Here is a 26,803-nt window from a genome sequence, read left to right on the forward strand (position 1 = left end):
TATGGCTGCCCCTTTTCTAGAGAATTACTGATGACAGCTGCATCTCCCAGGAGGGTATGATCTTCACTCAAACTAAGGGCAGTCAATGATTGATGGATATGGGGCTACAAATTGCCCCCTTGATCAAGGGATGAATAATTTTGTGGTGTGAGATAATGGATCAGGTCCAGACTAGTGTTTATATGGGACCAAATCCTTTTCAGCTCTTCTTCCTTCCTCTCCTGCTCATACCCTCTCTACTGACTTTCTCTTAAGTGTACCTTTCAAAAAATCTAAAGAACTGGAACTACTGTTTCAGGTCTGATTTTAGGGTGCCAAGACCTAACATGTCTATATATTTTAGCTCATTTTGTTCTGATGAATTTGATAGACAGTATCTTCATTAACCAGAATTCCACTAGAAAACAGAAGACTATTTTCTCCAAATTGTTGAAATCTATTCTATTGACCTTTCATAAGTCTTTGAAACAGAAAAGTTCCTTTGGTTCAGTAAAATTGTGCAGCATTCATCTATCAGCTTACACAGAAAAAGCATGGTTGGTAAAGAATGAAAGTCACAAGGGTTGGAAATTTAAACTGACTGATTTCTATTCTTTTTTTTTCTTCTTATTTTGTTAGTTTGTCTAGTATTTGACTCTATTTATAGTTCTTCTCTTAAAAGCTTAGCTTTTCAAGTTAGAATGATGTTCTGTCACAATAGGAATAATTACTCTGGCCTTTGTATATGATAGTTATCTGGGTGACACAGTAAAAGATTTCCACTTGGAATGAAACAGTCCATCCAAGTCTGAAATGATATGTATTTTTCTGGGCCCTCTGTAATTAGAAACGTGATTGTATAAATGTCTGAAAATCTGTTCTGTTTTAAAGAAATTGGCCAAAAGCCTGTTCTAATCCAGACACAAAATTCACAGAATTTGAAGGTCTCCTTGTATCACTACCAGCTAGTGGTAGGAGGGTGGGCTGACTCAGCAGCTGGAAGAACAGTGATTCTAGCTGACAGGAGCAATCCTCCAGGAAATGTCAGGTTGACCCCACTGTTTAGAAAAACAGAGCAGAGAGGCGATGAAAAAAGACACTGGGATGGAAATACTTTATTTCTCTTGGTGGGGTGTGGTGAGTAAGGATACATAACTGCACAGTGGAGGAGTTGGAACCATTTACACTCTTCCTTCAAAATCGTGCTTTGTACCGAACATAATGTCCAAACATGTTGACTGAAGCACCAAATTGGAAAGTACTGATTCTCAATACTGAATTTCAGTCTAAAGAAACTGTCTCTTTGTTTCTGCCATCTTATTGCTTATTTATAATCAATACCTTCTAATTAATTCTAAAACACTCTTTTTAAAGCAAGCAGGTGCTTGCTATTTTCTATTTAGACATCTGATGTTCATTTGGTTCAATTTCTTCATGTTTATAAATGATTTTGTTGGATTTGTAGAATATAAAATTGTTAGCATTTGATCTTTCAATGGGATGCATCCACTCGAAGGTCAGTATTGAAAAGTCAGGAAATTGCTTTTAATTTTCTATAATTTATGGTTTAAATAAGTGAAAGTCACAGAATTTTATATTCTAAGACTATCTCTCAGGGATTCTTTTCTTTTTCTAAAGGCCACTGCCTTTTAAAGAAGATGAATACATTTTGTTGTTGTTATTGAATTCCCAGACAAAAAAAGCTTGAAACTTATCATTCATTACTAAGAAAGAAAGAAATGATTATAGTTACTAATGTTTTTGTTCAAAATCCTTTCCTTGCTGCCATGTCACCATTATACTACTTGAAAGGGTTAGTTTGTTAGTTACTTTTTCCATTGAGGTGACAAATACCTGAGAAAAACAACTTAGAGGGAAGAGTTATTTATTTTGACTCACAGGTTCAGATGTTTTAGTCCATATATCTTTGGCTCCATTGCTTCTGGGCCTAGGGTGAGAAAGAACATCATGGTACTGGGAGCGCATGTCAGAGGAGGCTATTCACTTTATGGTGGGCAAGAAGGAAGGAGAGGGAGTCCCCAGGGCCAAGCTACAACTCCCAAAGACTCACCCCAGTGACCTACTTCATTAATCTAGGCCCCATCTCCTAAAGTTTCCAGAACCTCCCAAAATAGTGCCACCAGCTGGGGACCAAGTCTTCAATATATGAACCTGTGGGAGACATTTCCTATTCAAACTATAACAGTTGCTATTTTCTATTCAGATATCTGCTGTTCATTTTGGTTAAATTTCTTCCTGTTTATAAATTTAGGTCTTTCTGATCTCTATGTGATAGGAGGAAAGCAATACTTGGTGAGTATTCACTTATAACGCAAACCTGTCTTAGTTGTTTGACTGAATAATCGTATGATCAGATTAATACTTAAAGTCATTAAGACAGATTAATCACGTGAATATGTAACCATTTTTGTAGCTATAAATGTAGGTGAAAAATGGAAAAAGAGACCATTGCTATAATGGAAGCCTTAATATATAGTTAAGTCTTAATTATCCATATTCATTAAAAGGAAAAAACAATCCAAGAGATACTTCAAAAATAAAATGCATCTGTTATGAACATGAATTTATGTAATTTTAGAGAAGATTATAATCTACAATGAACATGTCTAAGGTGACATCAAAATTAATTTGCATTCTCTGAGTTTCCCCCAATTAATGGTATAGTGAGGCCATCCAGAAATAGGCTGGGTGTTGGAGGTCAGACAGTCTAGAAATAAACATTTAGCTGCAGTTAATTCACTGAGTTAGCCACACTCAGATAATTGTGGAGTCTCTTTAAGCAGAAAAAAACAAAAATCTAACAGCTGGATAGCTACCAAAATAAATAAAAATATGAAAAGGTACCTGTCAGAGGATCTTTGAAACATGGAGTGGTAACTATTTGATTATGTGTGTGTGTGTATTTATATATAGAATATTTGCTGAATTAAGCCATGAAGATTCCCAAATCATGTAACGTGAAATCTGTAGTAGCTGTACTGAGAAAGGATGGAGCTTGTATTGAATGGTTACTTGCTAATCTTCCTCGGGGCCATCCCTAGAATGTGCAGGGCCCTCAACAAATAATTTTCTTTGTGGGGACTCTGTCTGTATTAAAAGTGTTACAAAGTTTATGGACCTATGTGAGGTATCATAATTTTCAATAAAGTTTCAAAATACTGGGTAAAGTGGAGCTATGTACATATTTGCTAGTAGCTAAGCATTGCATCTTCTTGTTCCTTATTGTTCAGGGCATGGTTCCTGGCTATTTTCATATCTCTGACCATGTGGGAAGCAGGTAGCAATGCTGTTATTATTCATAATGGCATAGCCCCCAGGCCTTGTTTGTATGGACATAATATAGACCTTTTGCCTTTGCAGTTCTGTAATATCATTTATTCAATGCTGGTTGCATCATTACTGAGGCTGTATCATTCCTCACGCTACCTGTGAATACTTCTTGTGACTGTCCCAAAGGTTGTTACATTGCTTTGTTGATAACGACCACAAATGCAAATTTCATACAGCATATTCAGGAAAATGTGCAATGTAAGCTATCTTATTGGTTATGTTAAATTTAATGTTCAGAGTTTTATAACGTAGACATAGAATAATACATTTTCCAACTATGTCTTCTCTTGACCTCTTTTAGATGGTGACCTCTGCATTCCTGGAATGTGTCCTCTTTTAGTGTTGACCATACTTCTGCCTTCCACCACTTCTGCTAGTGGGAAAGATAGGTAAGGGACATATGGACGATAAGAAAAGTAGTTCCATTTGCAGAAGAAATGACCAATCCTTGGCCTATGCGGCTTAGGCCCAGGCTGGCAGGGTACAACATCAACACGTGATGTAAGGCAAGAGGCAGCATAAATCTGAAGAGTCACCAAGCATAAGAAAGCAAAGATCTTGAAAGTTTGTGGAGGAGATGGGCAAGGAAGGCCACTCCAAGAACGCAGCCTCACATGTGGCATGGATCCTGTGGAGTTGGTGCATGTGACAGCCCTGGATAAAGGGCACTGGCTGCCACCCTGCTCATTTGGGGCTCTAGCAGTAGCACTACAGTCTAAAGAGCTGTTATACCAACCTGTAGATTTCTGGAAACAGTAGACTTCTGGACTTGTCCTATGACCTTTAAGAGTGAGTTGTCCAAAATCAGCATGTTAACCCCATTCCAGAGACCCAAACTCATTCATTCTTTTATAGTGTTCTGAAGGGAATAATTGTGCTTGCCAGCAGAGTTTTTCTTCTGGAAGTTCTTTGGGATGTCTGGCTTACCCTGTGTATTGGGTTGAGGCTTAGAGAGTACTCCATAGAAGAGAAATGAGACAAAAGTCCTGGTCTGGTCTGAGGCTTCCTGTCCAGATGACATTGCCAGAGGGGCTGTTCCCAGGCACCAGAGAAAACTTGGAAAATGTCTTGGAAGGTTCTTGAAGGCATTGGGCCCCCTGAGGGCAGGCTCAGGACAGAATCTAAGGCAGTGTTGGCTTTTCTTTCAGCTTTTCTGCTGTCTATCTCACTAACAATTGCCTCACACAACCCTGGGGTTTGTACTTAAGATGCTGCTCAGTTACTATTGATGTTCCCTCCTTGGTGCCCCAGTAGGCCAGCATCAGAGATATGCTCTTAGGCTTTCATTACAGCAGAGGTGAGGAAGAAACTTTAAGAGCAAATGGCCACATTCCTAAGGCATTTATGTAAAGTCATAAGCATTAACGTGTGTAATAGTCTATCTCCATTTCAGAACAGTAGACTGATCTCTGAGGAGAAGCATCCAGCTTCCTCAGGACTCCACACTGAGAAAACACTTATGGAAGTTTAGGCTGTTGTTATTGTTTACTGTGTTTGCATTTAAATTGATGGAAGTAGAGTAACTTGTCATTTCATAGAAAAAATTGAATAAATGAACTTTGTGAGAGCTTCAGGAATCACAAGTTATGAGTAGTAAGTAAATCTATTTTTAATGTCTAGTCCCATTCAAAGAACAGTGAAAAGTAGTGGATGTCTCTTTGTCTTTTTGTACTTAGAAGAAACAGATATGAAATTAGTATTCTAAAGCCACAGATCAAACATTTAGTTCTGTCTCTCTCTCTCTCTCACTCTGTGTGTGTGTGTGAAGATAGATTTTTCTCTCTCTTTCACTCTGTGTGTGTGTGTGTGTGTGTGTGTGTGTGTGTGTGTCTGTGTCTGTGTGTGTGTGTGAAGATAGATCTTGATTATGTAGTCCAGGCTGGCCTCAAGCTTACTGCTTCAATCTAAAGAGTACTAGGATTACACACATACTGCTGCCATGCGTGGGCAAACATTATAGTTTTAAGAATTTTCAAATGATATTATTAGAAAGACGTGCATGTTTTGTGAAAAAAAGAAATACATTTTATTCCTTTGGTGTTGCCACAGAGAAAGATGTGGTAATGATCAGAAGTGGAGCTTCACTCCAGCTCTGAAGTGTGGATGAACTCCAGGTTCCACTTTGACTTTAATCTGATTTCTTTTGCTTTTGTATTTTCCTCCTTTTCTTCTCCTCCTCTCCTTCTTTTCCTGTATGGAATCTTTCCAGATTATGTTGAAATCCTATTATGTCTGAATAGATCACTTCCTTCAGTAGTTATTTAAATTTGCTTTACAGTAAAATTAATTGACTCTCTCCCCCAAAACAGACTCCTGGAGAATCCATCTGTTGCAAGACAAGTAGGTGTTTCAGGTAGAAAAATGGGTCTGATGCAAACTCTGCCCACAATTTAAAAATCTTCAGGAAATAATAAATAATATGCCTCACTTTTAGGGAAGATTCATTGCTGATCCCTGAGCTTATTCTTATGTAATTTTTAAGGAAATAAAAAGCCATTCCTATGTAGCTATGATAAAGAATAATGCAAGGTTCATATTCGTCATTAAGGAAGGATCTCAAAGAGAGATTAAATTAAAAATTAATATGATACTGTTTATTTAAATTTAAGGAAGAAATACAGGGAGGCATATGCATCTTTTGTTTTTTTTCAAGAAAGATGCATAAGAAAACTGTTACCTGTGTTTATCACTAAAGATAGGGTTGGGAAGAATTGGATATAAACAGCTGGTTTAATGCCCGTTTAACCACTTTTCGCATTTCGGTGTCCTTTACCATGTTCATTTATGGGGAAAACAGAATTCTCAGATGTCCCCCAAGACTTCCGACCTTCCTTAAAAATTTTTTTTATTATATTTTTGAATGAGCATAGATCAGTAATATGAGGGGGTTTCATTGTGACAATTCCATACATGTATACAGTGTACTTAAAAAAAGTTCAACCCCCATTATAGTCCCATGCTCCCCTCCCACCTTTTACTAACAAGGCTTGGTGAGTTTCATTTTGCTGTTTTCATCTGTATGTATGAAGCATACTTTGATCCTCTTTACCCCTCATTATCCTTTCCTCCCTACCCCATCTGCCCAGACAGTACTCTTTTTATATTCAGATCCCATTATCATTATCATTATCACCATCATCACTTATCATCATCATCATTTTAGGTTTAGGTTCCACAAATGAGCAAGAACATGAGATATTTGGCCTTTTGAGCTTGGCTTATCTCATTTCAGCAAGAAGATCTTCAGTTCTATCCATTTCCACTCCAGATCTATGATTATGATATGTCCTTACTCCCTTGTGATTTTATGATGTTATATGGTACAGTTTACTTTCAGAGGAGTGATCTGGTGGGCCTAACTTAATTGCAGGAGAGTTCTAAAGGCAGGTATTTTTCTCTGGCTGCTTGGAAAAGACAATGAATCAGATATTCAAAACATGAAATGGAATGGACGTGCTATTGTTGGCTTGAACATGGAGAGGACTACTTGGTTAGGAATGTGGGCATCCTCTAGGAGCTGAGAGAATTGCCCAGGTGCCAGCCAGCAAGGAAATTGTGTACTCAGTCTTACAACTGGTGGAAGGGAAATTCTGCCAACAGTGAGCTTGGAAGCTGGCACTTTGGCTTCAGCCTTGGGATGCCCTAAGTGAAGAAGCCAGCCACACCATACAGGACTTCTGATTGACAGAATTATGAGCTAATAAGCAAGTACTGTTTAATGTCACTAAGTTTGTGGTAATTTGTTACACAACCATAGAAAACTAATACTAGTTTTCAGTAGTAATTGTATTTAAGAAAATGAAAAATTACATTAGGGATTATCAGGGCAGTGAGATTATTTTTTCTTCCTTCTTAATATTTTTAATTAGGTAAAAAACATTAATGAATGTAATTTTTTTGAAAAACCCATGGCGAACTTACTGTAAGGAAAACATGCATTATTCCAAAATTGAATGTAAAGTTATTGTATCTAAAGGGAGTCATACTTTCTCATTGTTTTCTGCTTTATATTTTCATTTATTTATTACTGCTTTAGCCTAGCAAAGATATTATGGGAACTTTTAAATTAGCAATGCATTTTCATGAGAGAAAATTCCCCTAAAACAAACCAAAATTCAAAAAACAAACCAGTTTGAAAAATTTTGGCAAGGAAGTAAATCAACAAGCTGGTTATTTCAGAGGTGCTAGAACTCCAGAATGGAAAGGTCATGTCCACTTGGTTAGCTCCCATTTACCCATGAACCTAGCAACCCAGCACCTGCCTTAGGTCTTGGCACACAGACTGTGCTCAATACTTACCTGTCAACTAAGACAATTAAATCTGCTTGCTGTTAGTGTTGCCTTTTAAAGACTGTATAGGTTTTCTTCCATTCCAAGTTTCTTCCACTGTTTTGTTTCCTACTTTAGAGCAGAGAAACTCCTCTTTGGTATAGCTGTATTCTATGGTGTGAATGTTCGTGAGTCCCAAAAGTAGAAACCTATTCCCCAAAGTGATGGCATTAGGAGGTGGGGTTATTAGACCATGAGAACTCTACCATTCTGAGGGCAATTAATGCCCTAACAAAAGGCCTTAGAGAGATACCCCTTCTACCACAAGAGGATGCATCGAGAAGGGGCCATTATGAACCAGAAAGCAGGGCCCTCATCAGACATTAAGTCTGCTGGCACCTTGAACTTGGATTTCCCAGCCTCTACCACTCTGAGAAATAAGTTTCTGTTGTGTATAAACTACCTGGTTTGTGAAATTTTGTTATAGCAGCCTGAAAGGGCTAAGAAAATAGCATACAGAGCCAAACTGGAGTATCTCTATTTAATGATCTTGAGTGACTATTTTGTAAAGAATTTCCATAAAACTGAGGATTTTTCTCTCAAATTTGTTCCCTTGTGATTTGCTACTATAAGTTCAAATTCTTATTCTTCTTCTTTTTTAATGGTACTGGGGCTTGAACTCAGGGCCTACAACTTTTGCCATTCCATCCTTTTTTTTGTGATGGGTTTTTTCAAGATTGGGTTTTGTGAACTATTTGGCTGGGGTTGGCTTCAAACTGCAATCCCCCTGATCTCTGCCTCTTGATTAGTTAGGATTATAGGCATGAGCCACCGGTGCCTGACATAGTTCAAATTCTTTATATAGGGAAGACATATATCTTCCTTTTTCCCATAGGAAAGATAGGCAGTTTCTAGTACTTATTCTTCTGTTTTATCTGCATGCCCAGCACAGGGCCTTGCACTTAAAGTAACCCAGTAGGTATAATTAATATTAATAAGATAAAAATGACTATCTATATTGAGGAAATGTTTCTTGAAGATAAAAATTCTCTGTGATTATTGCATAAGTAAAGCCTAACTAATTTTTTAAAAATCTCTACAAGGTAGCTGGAAATAATACTTCAGTGTCTGACAATAAAAAGAGTAATGGCAGAAAGAAATAAGAAAGTGAATGTGTTAGTTTTTGCCCTTGAGACAAAATACCTGAAATAAGCAACTTAAAATGAGGAATAATTTATTTTGACTCACAATTTCAGAAGTTTCAGTCTATAGTCCTTGGGTTCATTGATTCTGGGCTTATGGCAAGGTAGAACATAATGGCTGCAAGCACATTTGGTGGACAGGAAGCAGAGTGAGAGGAAGGGACCGGGAACCAGGCATAACCTTCAAAGGCATGCCCCCAGTGACCTACTTCCTCCAGCTAGGACTCACCTCCTAAAGTTTTCAGAACCTCCCAAAATAGCACCACAAACTGGGAATCAAGCCATCAACAGATGAGCTTCTGAGGGACATTTCATATTCAAACCATAACAGTGAACAAAAAGATGGTAGTGAAATTGCACCCTATGTACTTCATTCTCCCTTTATCTGGTTAATTTCAGGAGCAATCTTGCAATTTGTGTTACTTTTCTCCACATATCCTAGAGCTGAGGAGCTTCACTTTTCTATGTAGAGATTTTAAATTATTGATTTAAAGTCACTAGGAAATTTGATATTTCAGATAAGGTTTTATTCCCTAGAATAAGCTGTCTTTCCTGGCATGTCATTAGAGTCATGGAAACATTAATAGGCAATGGACCTTAGAGGGACAGCTAATCCTCATGCTTCCTTAGAGCTACAAGTGGTTGTAAGCATGAAAAGTCTCTCCTGAACAAAGGGCATCTTGACCCTGTGCTAAATCTGTATCAGCTTTCCCCCCACAACTTTGAGCTCTCAAGGCTCAATTTAGCATTCGAAAAAATGAGCTTTGTTCTTTTCCTTTTGTACTTCATTATCAACAATGAAGAGCTGAAGAACAAGAGTGCTGGTTGGCACTTTTACCTTGATATATGACAGAGGAGAATATAGACTTGCCTTTTGCTATCCATAAGTCCTCTAAGTTATTGACATAAGTAGGTATTTTTCAACTGAAGCATAGAAATGGGAGAGTCACTTCAGATAATCACTGAACCAGGAATACCAATCCCTTTGACATCTGGGGTTGCTGCTGGTAACCCACAATGGCTAGCAATGTTAATAACAAGGAGTGGTGCTTTCCCTCTAAAGAACATATAACCATCTTTCAGTGTGATTGGCTACTGTCTCTTCAGTGCATTAATTGCAATCTTTTCATAAATCTGGTAAGCAGCAAGAGGGAAATGCCTTACAAGTGCTGGCAAGGGCATTTTTGCATTTTATATTCCCGAAGAAGGCTTTTGTGCTCTTTCTTAAGGCAAATCCAATCATTTTACTAGCTTTTTATTCTTGTATCTATGCCTCCAGGAGGGCAAGGAGAACCCCAGAGTCTTCATCTCTGTAGAGCAAGTAAGAAACTGATGGCCCATACCTGGACCACATCCAGCCAACAGACATTTATATTTGGCTTTGCACAATGCTGAAAATGATTTGAACTAGTTGCCCAAAATTAAAAACCAGGGAGATTTTCATGTAAAAAGAAGTCTAAATTTTGGCAAGAGTGGGCTTCATTTCCCACATGGCAACTGGAGTTGGGTGATGATTGGGGTAGCAATCCAGAACATACCTTCCCTTTCTGGGAATTAGGAAAAGGCACTGCTTCTAGGCAGATGAATTATATGGGTGCCCCATCATAAAGTCCATAGGTAATAGCTTTGATGTAATTGTCACCTCCTCCTTCAGTCATTTTACTCATGTCTGAGCCCTTCAGGCATCTGAGTTTTTGACCACTGCCAAGGCCTTCAGAGGAAGTTGTTGCCTGCAGCAAATATATTGATGAATGAGGACTGGCTTAGAGGGTTTTCTTTGATTTCCTGCTCATAGAGATAGAGATGTGAGCATTCATTTGACCCATCTCTTCTGTTTTCTAAGAATGATACACAGTTGTGCAGAAATTATATTCATAGGATGGGTCTTCAGATCCTCATGGTTCAACCTTTTTCCAAACCTCCATACTCCCTCACTTCTACCCTCTGCTGATTTGCCATTTGTTTTTTTTTTATCAGCCTATGACAAGATGTATCTGGGCAGAATGTAGCACTTTCTCTGCTATGACACAGAGATATGATTCCTTTAACATAAAGAGTTTGAGGCAGACCCCATGAGCCATCTTTGAGTGAGCTGATTCTAGTATCTATCTCTGTTGACAGCTTGCTCTTATTAAACCCTGCCCCAAAGTGAACCCTGCAGCCCCTGGTAATGGATGATACCAAGGAGCTAAGGAGTCCCTCTGTGACCTTAGCAGACCTGAAAAAATAGTTTCTCTGTGTCTCTCCATGAATGATGAGCTGTTTGTCTAAGCATTGGAATGACAATCATCACAATCACTTATGAAGTGCAGCTGTGACACTGTATAAGGGGCAACAGAGTGAAGTTTTTAATATTATACCATCTGAGAGCTTACAAAGCCATAACCAGGCACAGTTGTGTGATAATTAGAAGTCTTTTGGCAGAATGGATTTTAGACTGGGATTGAATACTGACACTGATACTTACTAGTTAAGTGAAGTTGGGCAAGTCACTTAACTTTGTGTCCCTCACAGGAATAATACCATTAGGGCTCTGTATCCATGGTTTTGTATCCAGGAGTTCAATAATGGATTGAAAATCAGAAAAAATTGCTTCTGTGCTAACCATGTACAGACCAATTTTTGTCATTATTTCTTAAACAATATACTACAACAATCATTTACATACTATGTGCATGATATTAGACAATAGTAACATAAAGATGATTTAAAGTATAAGGAAGGGTGTGCATAGGTTATATGCAAGTACTGTGACATTGCATAAGGAACTTGAGCATCCCTGGATTTCAGTATTAATGGTATCTGGAACCAATCCCCACATACACTGAGTAGGACAGGGACAGTATCCATGCATTTAAATTCTATCATGATGAGTGAGAACTTAGATCTTAAGATCTCTGGAGTCCCTCCTTTCCACATTACCAGATGGTGTGAATTAACTTCAAAAGTCTCAGGTTTCTACTCTACTAAAATGGAAGTAAAAATAGTAGCTTCCTAATAGGATTCTGGAAGATTAAGTGAGATAATGCTTGTGTTCAGTGCAAAGTATTGTAACTACTGGAGTGCTCAACCTGGGGTTAAAAAAACTATAAAAAACATCAGTTCCCTTTCCTTCATGCTTGTGTCTTATTGCTTTGACCACTAAGAATTTTAGCAAGTATGAGGGCCTAAAGTTGCTTTGCTCCATAAATATTTAGCAAATTGATTTTTACAGTGGAAAGTGTATAAATATATGAACATCAAGCTGTTTTGCTAAAGGTGTGACTTCTTAATTGGGGCAGTTTGTGTGCAGAGTTAAAAATAATTTTAGAGCTTCAAATACTGCAGAATACTGCAATGGTTAAAACAAAAATAAGACCGTATCTTTAATAGTGTGAGTTTACTGCCTGTTCCTTTTAGGAATGAGTTCCTGGCCACAGAAGTCTTTATCTAGACACCTAAATCAAGCAGAATACAAAGGTTGCAATGCCAATTTCATCTGCAACTTGTTTTGCAGTGCCAGTCTTGTTTTTTGGGAAAGGACTTGTGGTTGCCATGGAACTGTTAATAATGATTGCTGCTTGTACCTCAATTCTTCATACTCCCAATCTCCAACATAAAAATCACTTAGATTTGCGCTGTAGGGCAGTAAACAAACTTTAGAGCTGGAATTAACTGGGTTCAGGCATTAGTGTCTTAATGTCGGAAATGACTTTCATTATAACCTTTACTTGAATGCAGCTTGGCTGTGTCAAAGAAGCTTCTGGTTTCCTGATAGTGGGCTGAATCACATGAGGTTCAAAATTTGCTCTTCTGGATGGGCACTGCTAAAGGCAATGGACTGTCATCATAAAATAAATATTAAAAAAACCCATGGCTTGTACAGAACTGGTCTTAACGCTCGTCTTATTTTCACGTAGAAAAGAACCAGTAATTCAGCCATATACTGGATTCCTAAGTGGAATGAGAAAAATATTTTTGTTGAAATACATATGTGTTTTAAAAAATAAATCTTGTAGAAAATGACTTTTTTTTTTGCTATATTTATGTGAGACTTGTGATCCATGTAATAGATGCTTCTTACTCCTGAATTATATTTCTAAGATATGGATCTCAGTCCTTATTAATGTGTAACTGATCTCTGGGGAAAACTAATGGAGTTCTTGAGCTCTAGGCACATGAAGTTAGGAATGGGTTATTGGATGGGTGGAAGAAGACATATCTAATTTGGGGACTTTGCAGCCTCACCAGTATGCAAATAATTCAACAATAATACAAAATAAATAGCTTCCCTCTTCACAACTGCTACTGTCTCTAATCCCTACAGTATGTGTTTCCCAACAATTATCTGGCCTAATTCTCTGTTTTATTGCTTAGGATTTTAATGCTTCAAATGTGGAACATAGAATAAATGTAATTGTCAGTAAAACTTAAAAAGATGTCTGAGCGCAGTTATTCACTGACAAGCAGCTAGTTTATAGGAACAAATGGAAGAAGGAGAGAAGGTAAACATTACATTAGCTGTGGATCCCCCACCAACTCAGCTGCAAGAAGTGACAGTAACTCCATAAAGGTTAAACAGTCATGCCGTGGGCTCTGCATGAAATTAAGTCTTCCAGTCAGTCTCTGGCACTGCAGAAGACAAAGTTTTTCTGATTGAGTAAACTGAATGTACAGTTCAATAAATTCATGTTTGTAGGACTACTTAAGGTATTATAAGGTCTGGTACAATACAATAAAAATGCAGATGGAACTATCAAATACATCAAGCTGCTGCCATAAATTCAGATGCTATCCTGAGCTGGCAAGGTGATGTCAAGAAAGTTAAACTTGAAGAATGAGAGCTGGATTTCTAAGTGAGATCAGGGGGAAAAAAAAAGCATAGTTAATAGAGGAAATCAAGACCAAAACAATCAGCATAACTGCTACAGTTGAAGGTGAGTTTAAAAATCAATTCTTCCTGCTTGTTGTAAAATTGTTCTGCCAAAAAACCTGACATTGTTATATACTTTTCATTTTTTGGTTTATTTAATCTTCTTTAACACAGTCATTGTTAGTTCAGCAATCCAATATTTGGGGTTACATTACTACAAAATAGACAGCTGAATAGGTTATTCCATCAATACATTTTGTTAATCCTATCTCTTTTATTAAAGACAAAGCACAGTTTGTTAATACCATCTTGGATTACCTCTGTTTGTAAGATTACTTACAGTGCTACATAAGACAGGTAGAGAGAGAACTCGCTCCGTGGGTCCACTATCTTTAAACTATAATTTAACAAAACATTACCATTTTGTAATTAAAATTAGATAAAGAGCAATATTTTAGTATAATGTTAGGCAGCAGTAAAAATTACCCTGCCTGAATGAATGTGTATTCAACATAAAACACTAGCATGCTTTAAGAAGTTAAAAAACATATTAATATTCTGTGAAATTAATGTATAAATAAAATATGACCTGGAATAAAACTATGTACAAAAAAGGAAATATAGCATCATTTCCTTCTCAAACATGTAGAATTTAACATTTTATAAACATATATCACATTATTTGGAGTGTAAAGGTTATTTCAGTTTGGAAAACATTAAAGAATAGTATGATCCAACTTCCTACAGGACATTATACATTAATATTTTTGAAGTTTATGTTTATTCCAATGTTAAAGGGAAAACATCCTTTTGAACTTCTGTATGGAAAAATTTGTAATGACATTTTAGGAAAAAATGTGTAGCTTTAACACTATAAAATGTTTGTTATATTATTTGAATGTATTAGAAAATAAAAATATTGAAGATAAAACATTATTGCAGGATATATGAACTTCTTTAGTATTGTTATTTATAGAATGAAATAGTCAAGCTTAATATTTCAGGGCTTTGTGCTTGCTAGGCAGGCGATCTACTGCTTGAGCCACACTTCCAGCCCAATATTTCATTGTTAAGCACATACTTTTTTCCTCCATTTGTCTTCATTCTCTACTTCTCATTTCTCTTATTTTCCATCTTACTTTTCTGTTCTAATAGCCATAATTTTACTCCATACTTACGTCATTAGACCACTGTCAAAGTCTTTTTATTCTTCCTTCATTTGCAATATAACAATGGTTTCTATTAAGCAAATAACCAATTGAACATTCTTTTTCTGTAAACGTTTTCTTCTTAAAATATATACTTATAACCGTAGCTTACCTACTTATGTATATTATGTGTCACATACTTAAAGTATAATAATTCACAGAGTACAGCAAAAGTTCACTAATTCCTGGTACACTATTCAGCAAGCTGATGGAATGACCAAAAAATTAATCACATCTCACAACTAGCAACTTCTTAAGTATCCTCTAGTTTTTCTGATTAAGCCAAAGTCAATGCTCCATTTCTTCCTCCTGGCACCTTGTAGAAATTCTATAGAAACAGAACATAAGAACAAATTAGAAGGGGAGCCCTGACAGGTGGCTTTCTTGTTGCCACTCTGTGGCCAATGCTTGCTGCCTGGACAGGACAGAAGTGAGTGGGCAGTGCTGGAGATGTGCAGGGGTCTGTTTCTGGGCTTTGGTGGCCCACTCCTCTGAAGCACAGGTTGGTGTGGTGGCCATGCACTCAGGCAGTGTGGTCCACCTGGAGCACAGCCGGCTGCACCTGCTCCTCACCTGCCCACTCTGTCTCCTCTGAGGTCAGCTCATAGCCAACCTCATAGCGCACCTTCTGTGCCTGTTCCATGGCCACTGACTCCTCTTCTTCATCTTCCATAATAGTCAAGTCCACGTTGCTGTCTATCCCCGAATGACTGCCTTTCGAGGTCACCTTCTCAGGGTCTCCTTCTGTAGGCTTCCCTTCTGCCACAGCACCAGGGAGCGATGCTTCAGAAAGACCCTCTGCAAACGAACTCTCCTCTTGGTCATTCGGCATCTGGTCACTGCTTGCCATGTCTTCAGACTTGGTCTCATTTTCCACAGGGCTTTCTCCCTCCCGGACTTTCTTTCGACCGAAAGTGAGGGGAGAAACCTTGAAGGGGGAACTTTTCCCTGAGGATGATTTTTGGTGATTGGACGTGAGAGATTTCTTAATCTTCTCTCTTCTCTCTGCAGATACGATCTTGGTCCCCAGCTTGTTCATCTTTTTCTCAATGTTCTGGCGAGAAAATGCTTTCTTGAGGCTATCTACTTTCTTAAGGCTGGATCTTTTTATTTTCTCTGCCCGACTTTCTTCCAACTTTTCTTCTGCACTGTCTTCCAAGGCCTCCTCATCGTGGGGCAGCTCATCATCCGATGAGAGGTCCACAGTATGCAGGGTTTCCTCCAGGGACTTGTTTTCATCAGCAAGTTCCTCCTTCCCTTCAGCCGGGCTGAAAACCGGCTCTTTTACAAACACATCGGCAGGGATCTCATTTTCTTCCTGAAAGATGGACAATGTAGGTTTTACGTTAATAGAATATTTCACAAACAGTCCTGAACTGCTGTAATTTGTGTGTCTGTGTTCTGGCAAATGGGAATGACAGATACATAATGTTTGTGGCTTGAGTTTTCTAGAATAGGAAGCATTCATTCTAAATTGGTCAAGCCTTTCACTAACTTAGGGTGATAAGGCCAAGGCCTGTCTACTGGGAATCTCAGGAGGGTAGCTGGCAAAGGCTCTATCAGTGACAGGCAGGGGGAAGTAGGCCATGACTCAGATAGACCAGGAAGCTGCCTAGATAAAGGAGCTAACTAAGTCATTGTGCTGGGAATGCAGAGGCCCTCTCTCTCCTATCCTCCCTCGAGGTCAGAGAGCACAACTCCTGCCAAAATCCCACTGCAAAAGAACCTGAAGGTCAAGCTGAAAGATAAAAATGGGGGCAGGGGAGACAACTAAGAAGTCCTCCTGTGCAGGACACCATGTGAAGCCTTGATTAGATTCTGTCCCCAACTACATGCTGGAAAGCAAGGTTTGATCAGCCCTAGTGTCTGCTCAAAATCAGTTTTGTTCATGGCATTTTTTACAGGTAAGAGTCTGCTCATGAAGAGGTTCAGTATGTCTTCTGTGGGAGTTACTAAAGGAGGTGAGATGCTGGGGCCATTTTTAGAGAAAGGAGGGGAATTGTGCTTATCCATGCTCTGTTGTTACATAGACTTTCTTTGGGCAAGAATTCGCTAGCCTCCACCTCCAGCTCAGAGTGAGGAGTGAAGCTGAGGAAGCTACTTCTCTTCCCATCCCAGCATGTCCCCCCTCCAGCTTCTCCCATAGGCAAGGTGGCCCTAGGGAGGTCTCCGAGAGCAGAGGCTGGGAATGGGCCTCTAGAGTACAAGGTGGTGGTGCTTCAGTGTTGCTCACATGGGATTTGAACCCAGATGGACTTGGGTCACACAGCCTAAGAACCTTTTTATTTTTATACTACCTTTCAAATATTAGAAAAAGCCCATCAGCAAGGTGCTTTCACATTTTCATCGGAAAAAAAATGGCACAGAATTGAAGGTGGAGCAGGAGGCCTGAGTCTCTGTCTGTGCACTGTTGCTAAATGACTGAGCAGCTTCAGCAAATAACTTAATCTCCTTGGGTCTCCGTTTCTTCCAAATATGAACCAGAGGATTTGACCTAGATTAGCAGCTTTCAAAATGCTCTCCCAGTGCCACCAGGGCTCTGCATGAATACAAGAGGAGGCTCTAGAGCCCCTGCCATCCACCACAACCAGGGCCTCAAGGAGGCTTGATTACATCTCAGCTGCCCAGTACACTTTCGGGTTGACAACTGGATTTAATGGATTTAAAAATCTATTTGGGGATCTAAACTTCATGTGAAGTTCATGTTAACAGTAAGAACTTCCCTTCTCATTTTGTAATTTTGATTGACTAAAAAAACAATGAAATTGGGTTCTAATAAAAAACATGCTGAGTATGACTATTTATTTTTAACTTCTTGACACAAAGTTTTGGTATTACAGGGAAACTTAAAAAAATTCTCATCCTTAACCACTAAATATATAATCATGATACTCTTTGCAGAGACATAGCCCTTTGTCTCCCTCTACTATCCATACTTTATTTCCCTCTACTATCCATACTCTTATAGAATCCTTTCTAGCCATTGAGTAGAAACAAAGTAGATAGTCCTAAGCAGAAAGTCTGGTCAAACAGAATCCTTATTAGAATTGAAAACATTGCTTATTCTGTTTCCCAAAGCACTCTTCATGCCCTCTCATTTTGAATGCCATGTTGTGTCAGGTACACAGAGTAAAAGACAATGTACAAAAACGAAAGGGGTATCAGATTATGAGGACTCACTTATAATGTGGACTTTTGCAGAAAGCAGCTTTCTCATGCTTCAAGTTAAGGTTGTCTCTATTTCACTGGAATGGACTCCCCATGAGGGTAAGAATTTCTGTCTCTTGTTCACCACTGTGCCTGAACACTTAAAGCTCAACAACTGCTTGGTACATGAGTGCATGTGAGGTAAGGTGGCTTTCTAAGAAGCCCCTAGGGGTAGGTGGAGTGGAGATTGATCCCCTCTGGCAGGCCTGAGGACTACAAAAGAAAGGGCTTAATTCTGTGACTAGAAAGAAGTTTGCTGAATGCTGAAGTCACTGGGGAAACTAGGAGGACCTAAGGCCTAAGGGGAACAGTGATCTCCCTTTCAAAGGAAGGATTTTGTTCTCAGTGGATGAATATTACTGAAAGGGGGAATAAGGGCTCTGGTTCTTACTCCAGAAGCAAAATTTCTCCTGGGATTTGACAAGAGGTTGGGAAGACTTGACAGATGTTGCTTAGAGGAAAGGAAGAAACCAAGAGTTCAGTGAAATGTTATTGAAAGTGTTCAGTGAGGAAGGAAGAAATTCATATAGAATATTGTAAAAATAAGCCTTGGTTACCAGAGAAGAGGTACATTTTGTATAGCATAATGCATAATCTCTCAGGGTAATGAAAAGTAGGAAATTGGGTAACTTCCCTTTCTTCAGCCCTAAGAAGAGGTAGGCATTTTGACTGTACTTCTAAAAGTATTAAACTAATAATAGTTCAGTTTTCATTGCATGTAAATTTTATTATTAAAATTTACAAAGCATAATTACTGTTGGGTCTTAAGACTGTTTTGCCTCCCTTATTATGTATCCTTTGAGGACAACTTTGATGAACATGTGAATTAGAAGGTGAGTTAAGGAGTGATCTGTGGTAGATAGAACTGGCTCTGGGGATGGAGAGGTTGCTGAGGGAAGGTGGGAAACCCAGTTAACTCTTTTGTAAAATGCTAGGGAAATTTATAAGAGAGCTCTTTGATGCCAACTATGGAAATTAACCCAGCAGGAACAGAGGTGATTCAGAATGAGTTGGTTGTGTCTTTATGCAACTGGAAACATGTGAGAGATGTCTTCTTGGATGACTGCTAGGCTTCTGCTGTCATTTCAATTACTAAAGCAGTATTTTATGTTTTGTCTACTGGACAGTGTTTATTTTGTGGCTTCTTATGGCATCCACTCTGAAGGCAAGTCCTTTCTTTTCACACAGGGATTTGTGAATGTCCAAACATATGGAGGTTTTACCTTTCCAAAATGTTTAGAAACAGAACAATACTGATCCTCTTCAAAAATCACTATTCTTTTGCAAGACATGTGCATGGTGTTTGACTCTTAAGTAATTGTTGTGTGGTAGTAATTCAAGCTAAACTTTGGGTAATGGATCTTCGTAACTACCATCTCCCTGAGGTGCCCAGTCCCACTGGAACACATGCCCTTGTGTGTGGTTCGCTCACACACATACCTCATGGAAACACCTGATATTTTACATGTCCACAATTGAGCTGACACTTCTGTCTTCAGTCTCCTGTTAATAATGTTTTTGATATGTTTTCACTTATAGATTCCAAGACTGACAGCTTACCTATGCTAGGTACTTATTTATCGACTTAGGGTTTGTGGCTCTTTGAAATGGTGCTAGGAAACCCTGTGGGCTACCTTGTTTCCTTGAGCACTTCTAACAAGTAGAAGCCCCTAGGAGTAGTAGGTTATTTGTCCTCTGTTTATAGAAAGGTTCTCGGCCTCCACTGATGCAGGTGTTCCTGCTTCTGACCTTTCACAAGAACCCTTAGGAGGTTTTTAGGTCAGTGGAGAACTAAGCAGCACACTTCTGACATATATGATGGATATACTTGCAGCAAGGAAGAGAAAAGGAATGGAAAGAACTCTCAAGAAGTAGCATTTATCCTTGCACTTCAGCTTCTTTGCTATTTATACTGATTCTTGTGAACTAATAGTTCTAGTTGTGCATGTAACTAGCAAGGCAATGAAACTTGCCAACATGCTGGGCACTTCTTGGACTGAAGCTCATGATAGCAAGTATTCTCTGCACACATAGATATGCGTACTTTAAACGACTTCATGACTATTAGACAAGGAAATTAACCATAAATCATTTCAAAGCTCGAGTAAGGGGAGAAAGGCCAGCAGTTTGCTTTCCTGTCACTAACTAATCATTCCTGTTGTTAGACAAAAATAACAAAGGATGTCATATTCCTACAGGGATGTGGTTGCATCCTGGAGGGATATGAAGACCATAAATTTGTATCCATGGAATATTTTATCCAATAATCTCTAAATACTAGTTATTAAAATGGAACTATGCCCACCTGACATTCTGATTTATAGGTCTCTTTTACACATTGATGGTTTTCTCCAATTTGTGTTTCTGAGGTATAGATTGCCAAGTGGATAAAGCCATTGATTAGAACTGCACCCCTAGGGCAGCTGTCGGTGGAATCAGCAAGTCATAAGAATAAAATGCATTAGTTATAATCCCTGAGCAGTCTTTCACATTCTGGAGGATTTAAAAGTTTCATTATTTTTCAGTGTTATCAAGGGTTCAATTTTTTTAACACTGGTTAGGTGTTCTTTGTTACACATAAAAAACACAAAACAAAAAAACAAATCACACTGAATTATTTAAAAGCTGATATAGAAACCCCAGTAAACATGAACTTTACCACAGTGGGATTATAGTGCTTGTGTTTATTCATTTCACAATCCCATTTTGCAAAATTTCTATTATTAATAAAGCGAAACCTTGCTAGTCATTTTGTTTCTCCAGACCTTTGATTCTTTGATATAAAATTAAAAAGTTAAACTAAATGATTATTAATGTGCTTTCAGATCTAACATAATTGATTGTGTGATATTAGCCTAAACCCCACAAAAAAGATTTAATAAATTGAAGACATGATCCCATAGTATACCTAACATTCATACTAAATGTGTGCAGTTCCACAAGACTCAACACTACTGGACCAGAGCTACATTGAAGAACATTTTTCATTCACTTAATTCACACAGGTACAGATTACAAAACAATGGAACGGCAACATTTACTGAAAAGGCCCATCTGACTAAGAGTCTAGTTTTTTTTTTTTTTCTATATCAGAGAATGTAGTGATTTTTTTCAAAGAAATGCCAACAATAATTAGTAAGTCAGTTAAAGTGCCTGGGGCAGTGCTGACATTCAATAAGTATAAATAATAACAATAAGAAATGGTATTTTGTCTACCTCATAAACTAAAAGGGCACTGGATAAGTTACACATCAAACCAATATCCCACTATGGAATATTAATTAATGTGATACAACATGATGATGAGTTGTCATATAAAGGCATCTTTGATAATCTGTATTCCTATATTTTTCCAAGTCTATATAACAGTTCTTAGAGCAGTCAGTGGATTTGAACAAAATTCAGTCTTTAAAATAATCAATTTAAAAATAGCCTGAAGATATTTCACTTTTAGCATTTATCTAAAATTCTGGTCTGATGGAAGGAACCCAAATGATGAATATTTAAGCACATTTATAGGCTCAATTCTCCAGAAATGTATCCACTGCAAATATCTAACCTCTACTTTTTTTTTCATCCAACTTCATGATTTTATATGGATGAAAGTGTAAGCTGTCCAGGAGTGCTCTCATTTTGTTCCCTGGATTTGAAATTATTCCCAAACTGCTTTTTCAAATAATCATTACTGGAATCTTAAGAGGACATAAGTGGACAGTGTACTCCCAGGGATAGTTATTTATAAAATTCTAGCTTCTTCTACCAGCAGAGAAAATTTCCTCTTCACTGTAAATTCACTGCTTTTTCTGGACAAATTTCACTTTTTAGTAAAGGATTGCTTACAGCCAAAGTATTAGTCTTTGTCTTTCTTTACCGTTGACTTTTTGATCAGTAATACCTATGAGTTTTGTTTCATTTATGCTGAGTCATGTCACTGTATTTTGAATTTAAACATTGTTCTTAAGCTGCTACAAAAATTTTTTTAAAGGAAAGCTGCTGAGTTTAACTAGGGTTTTGAAGTTTATTTTGTTGTTCAAAGGGAGATGAATGTGTCTCCAGTTTTAGATACTACTGGTTGTAACGTGAAGTAATTGGCTAAGGAATTAGATGCATAATAGGGCTGTAAAATTCAGCACAGATTTCAATAAGTAAATAACATTTTAGAAAGTAGTACAGATGAAGAGCAAAGTTTAGAATGAAAAAGTCAAATGTATAAGTATCTAGTAAACCAATCAACCACATATACTTATCCATTTTGGAGGACATGATAGGACTTCACAAACTGGAAGTATGTATAATCTTAACACTAAATATGCCCAAATCAGGAGACAGATTTTCTTTTCTCACTCTCCTTTTATTTTCACATAAGTCCTTGTCTTTAATGAGGAAATCAACAGGTTTAGTGAGGGAAGTCCAGCATAGGGTTCAAGTGGACTTAAAGTTACAGATTACTTATAGATACAAAGTATACCTGGTATGCCATCTTCCCTCTACAATTCCTGCAGGTCTAGGACACTCACCTTCTGTCACTCAGTGAAGAACATGCTGCTACTAGAAGGGTCTAATTACAGGTCTTTTGGGGTGAAGTCCTTTGCTTGTATGGTGTTGTTTCCTAGTGCTAATTTGGATATGATGGTAGGCATCTTATATATGGTGGCAGTGGTGGCAGTAATGTGTCCCAACTAAAAATGCATAAGCAAAGCTGTTTTAAGATTCTGGGAAGGGTGGGGTCAGTTTTGGCCTAAGAGTCATATTTTTAATAAAAAATTTGCTTCCTTTTTGAGCAAATGCATTTCAGATCTACACAGTAATAGCTTCTAGTCACTGGCACTTTTACCATGCCAGTCTGTGCTGGCCATTTTAAATGTGTTATTTCCTTTATTCCTCACTTTATGAGAGAGAGATGATAGAGAAGGCATTAGTGTTTAAGAGCACATGTTCTGGGATCAGCTAAATATGAGTTTGAACCCCAGCTTTACCACTTGCTTACTAAACAACTTCAGACAAGATATAAACATCGCTGAATGTACACATCTTAATCTGTAAATTGGAGATACATGAGATATTGCTTAGCAGTGTATGCAGGGCTTTCTAAATACTTATGTATTTTTTTCTCTTTCAATATTTTACCATATGGATGAGGAAATAGCAGTATGGAGTAGAGTCAAAATGTTTCCAAAGCCAGGCGCTGGTGGCTCACGCCTGTAATCCTAGCTACTCAGGAGGCAGAGATCAAGAAGATTGTGGTTTGAAGCCAGCCTGGACAAATAGTTCATAAGACACTATCTCAGAAATACCCATCACAAAAAAAGGTTGGTGGAGTGGCTCAAGGTGAAGGCCCTGAGTTCAAGCCCCAGTACCACCAAAAAAAAAAAAGTGTCCAAGATCACATAGCAAGTGATGAAGCTAGGGTTTGAACCAGTGCCTATGTGACTCCAAAATTTATCTTCTCAACCATGGTACTGGACAACTCCACCACACAAACTACTGGCTTTAGTCACTGGCATAATTCCCACCCTACTAAAACCCTATTTTAAGAAAGAACAAGAGGAAGAGTGACCTTTCCACTGAGGACTGAACTTGCATTTGTTTTTCTAAATAACCATTTTGTAGTGCGTTGAGGCTGAGATTTCCAACATTCATTCTGCTAATAAAGAATCTTATATGGATAAAGAAAGGTCCAGTTACTTGTGCCTAGTCCCCTGCCTCCTAAAATGTTCTCTGGGGGATGCTTGCTGAGCATCCCACAACGAGGTCTAAACATGTTGCTTTAGATTTTCTTAGCTTCCACTTTGGTCTTGAACACTTCTATTCCAGATTTTTCTCACTATGTGAAGCATTCCTACCATTTCTGGCAGCAATTTCACACCTGTCAATCCAATGTGACAAAACAGGTGACCATGGCAGGCCCTCATCAACAGCACGTGCCTTGAGGTTCCTCGAGAGTTGGGTTTTTTTTAATGTGATTCACAGTTCTCTTGAATTTCGAGTCACTACCCCCACACCTTGCATCTCTCCCCCCCAGTAGCTGCAGAACATCTGCAGAAAAACAAAACAAAAACCAATCCTGACAAATTGTGATTATTCCTTTACTAGAGAAATACGTTCCCCTGTCCTTAACTGAGAGATGGGATGAGAGATAATCTCCCAGATTCATACTGGAAGGAGGGAAATTTCCTTTGGCAACTCAGATTTAAACACATCTGTACATGTTTGGCTTTGTTTAGACACCATTATTTAATTTAGAAATGCCTTGAGAGCTGAGGTTTCTAATGTCTTTTAGGCTAATAAAGTAAAAATGTCAAATGGCTTACCATATCTCTTTACAGTTCATCTACTACATGAAAAACTATTGCATTTGCATTAAAAACTGAAACATTTTCTGGCTGCAAAGACCTGCAGGGTACTGGACATTGGTGGCCTAAACCTTTATAATATTCTCAAGTGTCTCTTGTGGAGGACAAAAAGAAGCAAGATGAGTCTTTCCTTTTATGGGGATAGGAAGGCTTAGGTTCTAACTTGGCAGAGTGGATTCATTTAGAAAAAGAAGGCTTGCTCATTTAAAATCCCAATTTCTAAATCTCTCTTGGGAGATGAAGGCTCTCCCTGTGTGCTTTCACAATGAAACTGTTGGTTATAGCCTCTCCCCTCTATGGCTTTGAAATTCTCTCCTATTCACATGGTCACAAGGAGACAGCCCTGAGGCAGGATGGTAATGCTTCCTGGGCTCTGTGCTGGCTGGGTGCCACTGGGCGGAAGGGCTTCCAGCATTAGGCAGGGCTTTCCTTGGATTCACAGATGCCCACCACTTGGCAGAACAACAGCCCCACGCAATCTCCCTGTCCCCAAATAGCCTCTTGCTACGTTAATTGCATCATTGATGCATTAAAAAAATTAAGTGGTCTTTTTATTCTAAGGCAATCATTTGAAGGAGAAAACAGTCAAGACTAGCCTTTGTGACTATAACTGATAAACACTTCTTTTATTTTACTTTACAATTGTGGTCTCTCTGAGTAATGACAGACATATCCAGTGTGTTTGCAAAGAGTTATGCTCTGCATTATTAGTGCATCATTTGCTAGAAAAGAACTCAAGATTACTTTGCCAAAAAAAATCTTAAAAGAACAAGGCTAGTTCAACTTCAGTAGCATCAATTCCCCATGTGGTTAGTCCTCCAAGTATCAGTGGTCTTTGGAAAAAGAGATAGTTTAACAGTTATGAGTGTGACTTCTTGGTTAAAACAAAAAACCTCATCTGATTATTTCATTTCTATAAAGAGTTGATGAACAGCCACTGAATTAATTTGCCCTGTCCTGGCTAACAGCTGCAGCCAGAGCTCCAAGTTCCTAATGCAAAGAGACAAATGAATTTGACTAGGGTAAGTGCACGCACCTGCACACCTTCCCAACCTGTCTGGAAGGCATCCAGGTGTTCATTGACAAATGACCCCAGTCTACTAACTCAGCAGGCATGTGTCTTGGGTTTGGGTAGCAGTGACTTGGGAAATTCCCGCTCCTGTGTACAAATTTCACACTTGCCTGCTACAGGCAGTCAGGAGACAATGCCTTGTGTGTGATCCCTGACGGACAGGACAGATGTGAAAATTGCTTGTAAGAGCCAGGAGAACTGAGATCATATGAATGTTTAGGGGTCCCAACCCGTGTGGGAGGAGGCACTGGGGACACTGACCTGGAAGATGAGCACTTTGAAATGGTTGCGTCGAAGGAGCTGGGCGTGGTTATTCTCCAGTCGCTTCACCTGTGCGCACTGCCTCTCCATGCGCTCTCTAACCGCGCGTGTGTGGGCGCTGACTTTGCGCGACTTCTCCAGCAGTTTGCTCACGGTGTTACTGGTGGAGGCCTGGTACTTGGAGAGCTTGGTGAGGTCGTTCTGGATGCCCTTCACCGAGCCCTCCAGGCTGATCTGTCTCTGCTCCATCTTGTGCTGGTTCTTTTGCACGGCGTCCAGCATGTTCACCAGCTTGTCCAAGAGCGTGTGCACTGTGACTGCGTTCACCTGTGAGTTGTCGCGAATGGTCTCGTCGGTGCACCCCAGGTTCAGGCTGGGGCTTGGCGTGGAGGAGGGCATCGGGCTGGGGCTCGATGGCTTTTCCTGGCTCATGTCAACACTTGGGTGCTGGTACTTTTCGGCTTGTGCAGCGTCCTCTCCCATGGCTGGACAGGTGGGAGCCTTCTTTCCTGCTGGGAGCTACTTGCTCTAGCGAGAAGGGGGCGGCTGGGAAGGTACAGAAGGCAGCCCGCTGGTTTGAGCTCTGAGCACCGCTCTCCAGGACTGGCAGAAGTTCAGACAGGCAACAACTGGCTAAGCTGATCAGGGAACTGCATTCCAGCTGCTCTTAAAGGCCCTACTCCACCCAGTGGGAGGCGAAGGTTACGGAACTGACAACCACCCCAAGTTCAGAAACATGCACACATTTCCTGGCCACGTTCTCCACGGCCCAGAGCTCTTTGCTTCAGGTTTAGCCTTTTCTTTCCTATTCCCCTTCCCTTTTTAAAATAAGTTCAATGCCATATTTCAATCATGACTTCATCTAGAGGCGGAGAAAAACATGTTAACTTGGCAGAGCTCCACAGCTTGCAATTGGCTAACTCTAATAAACTTTTCTCTGGCTGCTATGCTACGGAGCGCCTGTTTTTTTTTTTCCTGGGTATAAGTTATTGTAACGGAAAGTATTGTTTGCACTTGCCCCAGAACAGACTGATAGGTTGCAGAACACC

At 39.0% G+C, this 26,803-nt stretch overlaps 1 protein-coding gene across 1 annotated transcript; it reads right to left on the minus strand.

The window, feature by feature from the left end:
- Positions 1-13,789: 13,789 nt before the first annotated feature.
- On the minus strand, positions 13,790-26,572 carry Cavin2 (caveolae associated protein 2). The gene is made up of 2 exons (XM_020158161.2): positions 25,755-26,572; positions 13,790-16,179 (listed from the first exon to the last, which is right to left on the minus strand). Exons 1-2 carry the CDS (start codon positions 26,235-26,237, stop codon positions 15,385-15,387), a joined length of 1,278 nt encoding a protein of 425 aa, XP_020013750.1. The 5' UTR covers positions 26,238-26,572; the 3' UTR covers positions 13,790-15,384.
- Between the last annotated feature and the right edge of the window lie 231 nt (positions 26,573-26,803).

The sequence above is a fragment of the Castor canadensis genome, chromosome 4, assembly GCF_047511655.1.
Source record: "Castor canadensis chromosome 4, mCasCan1.hap1v2, whole genome shotgun sequence".
Lineage (NCBI taxonomy): Eukaryota > Metazoa > Chordata > Mammalia > Rodentia > Castoridae > Castor > Castor canadensis.

Coding starts and splice junctions, on each gene's coding strand:
- Cavin2 (XM_020158161.2), bottom strand. CDS start 26,237: ATGGGAGAGGACGCTGCACAAGCCGAAAAGTACCAGCACCCAAGTGTT. Junction 16,180..25,754: donor TCAAAGTGCTCATCTTCCAG/GTCAGTGTCCCC, acceptor TCCATCTTTCAG/GAAGAAAATGAGATCCCTGC.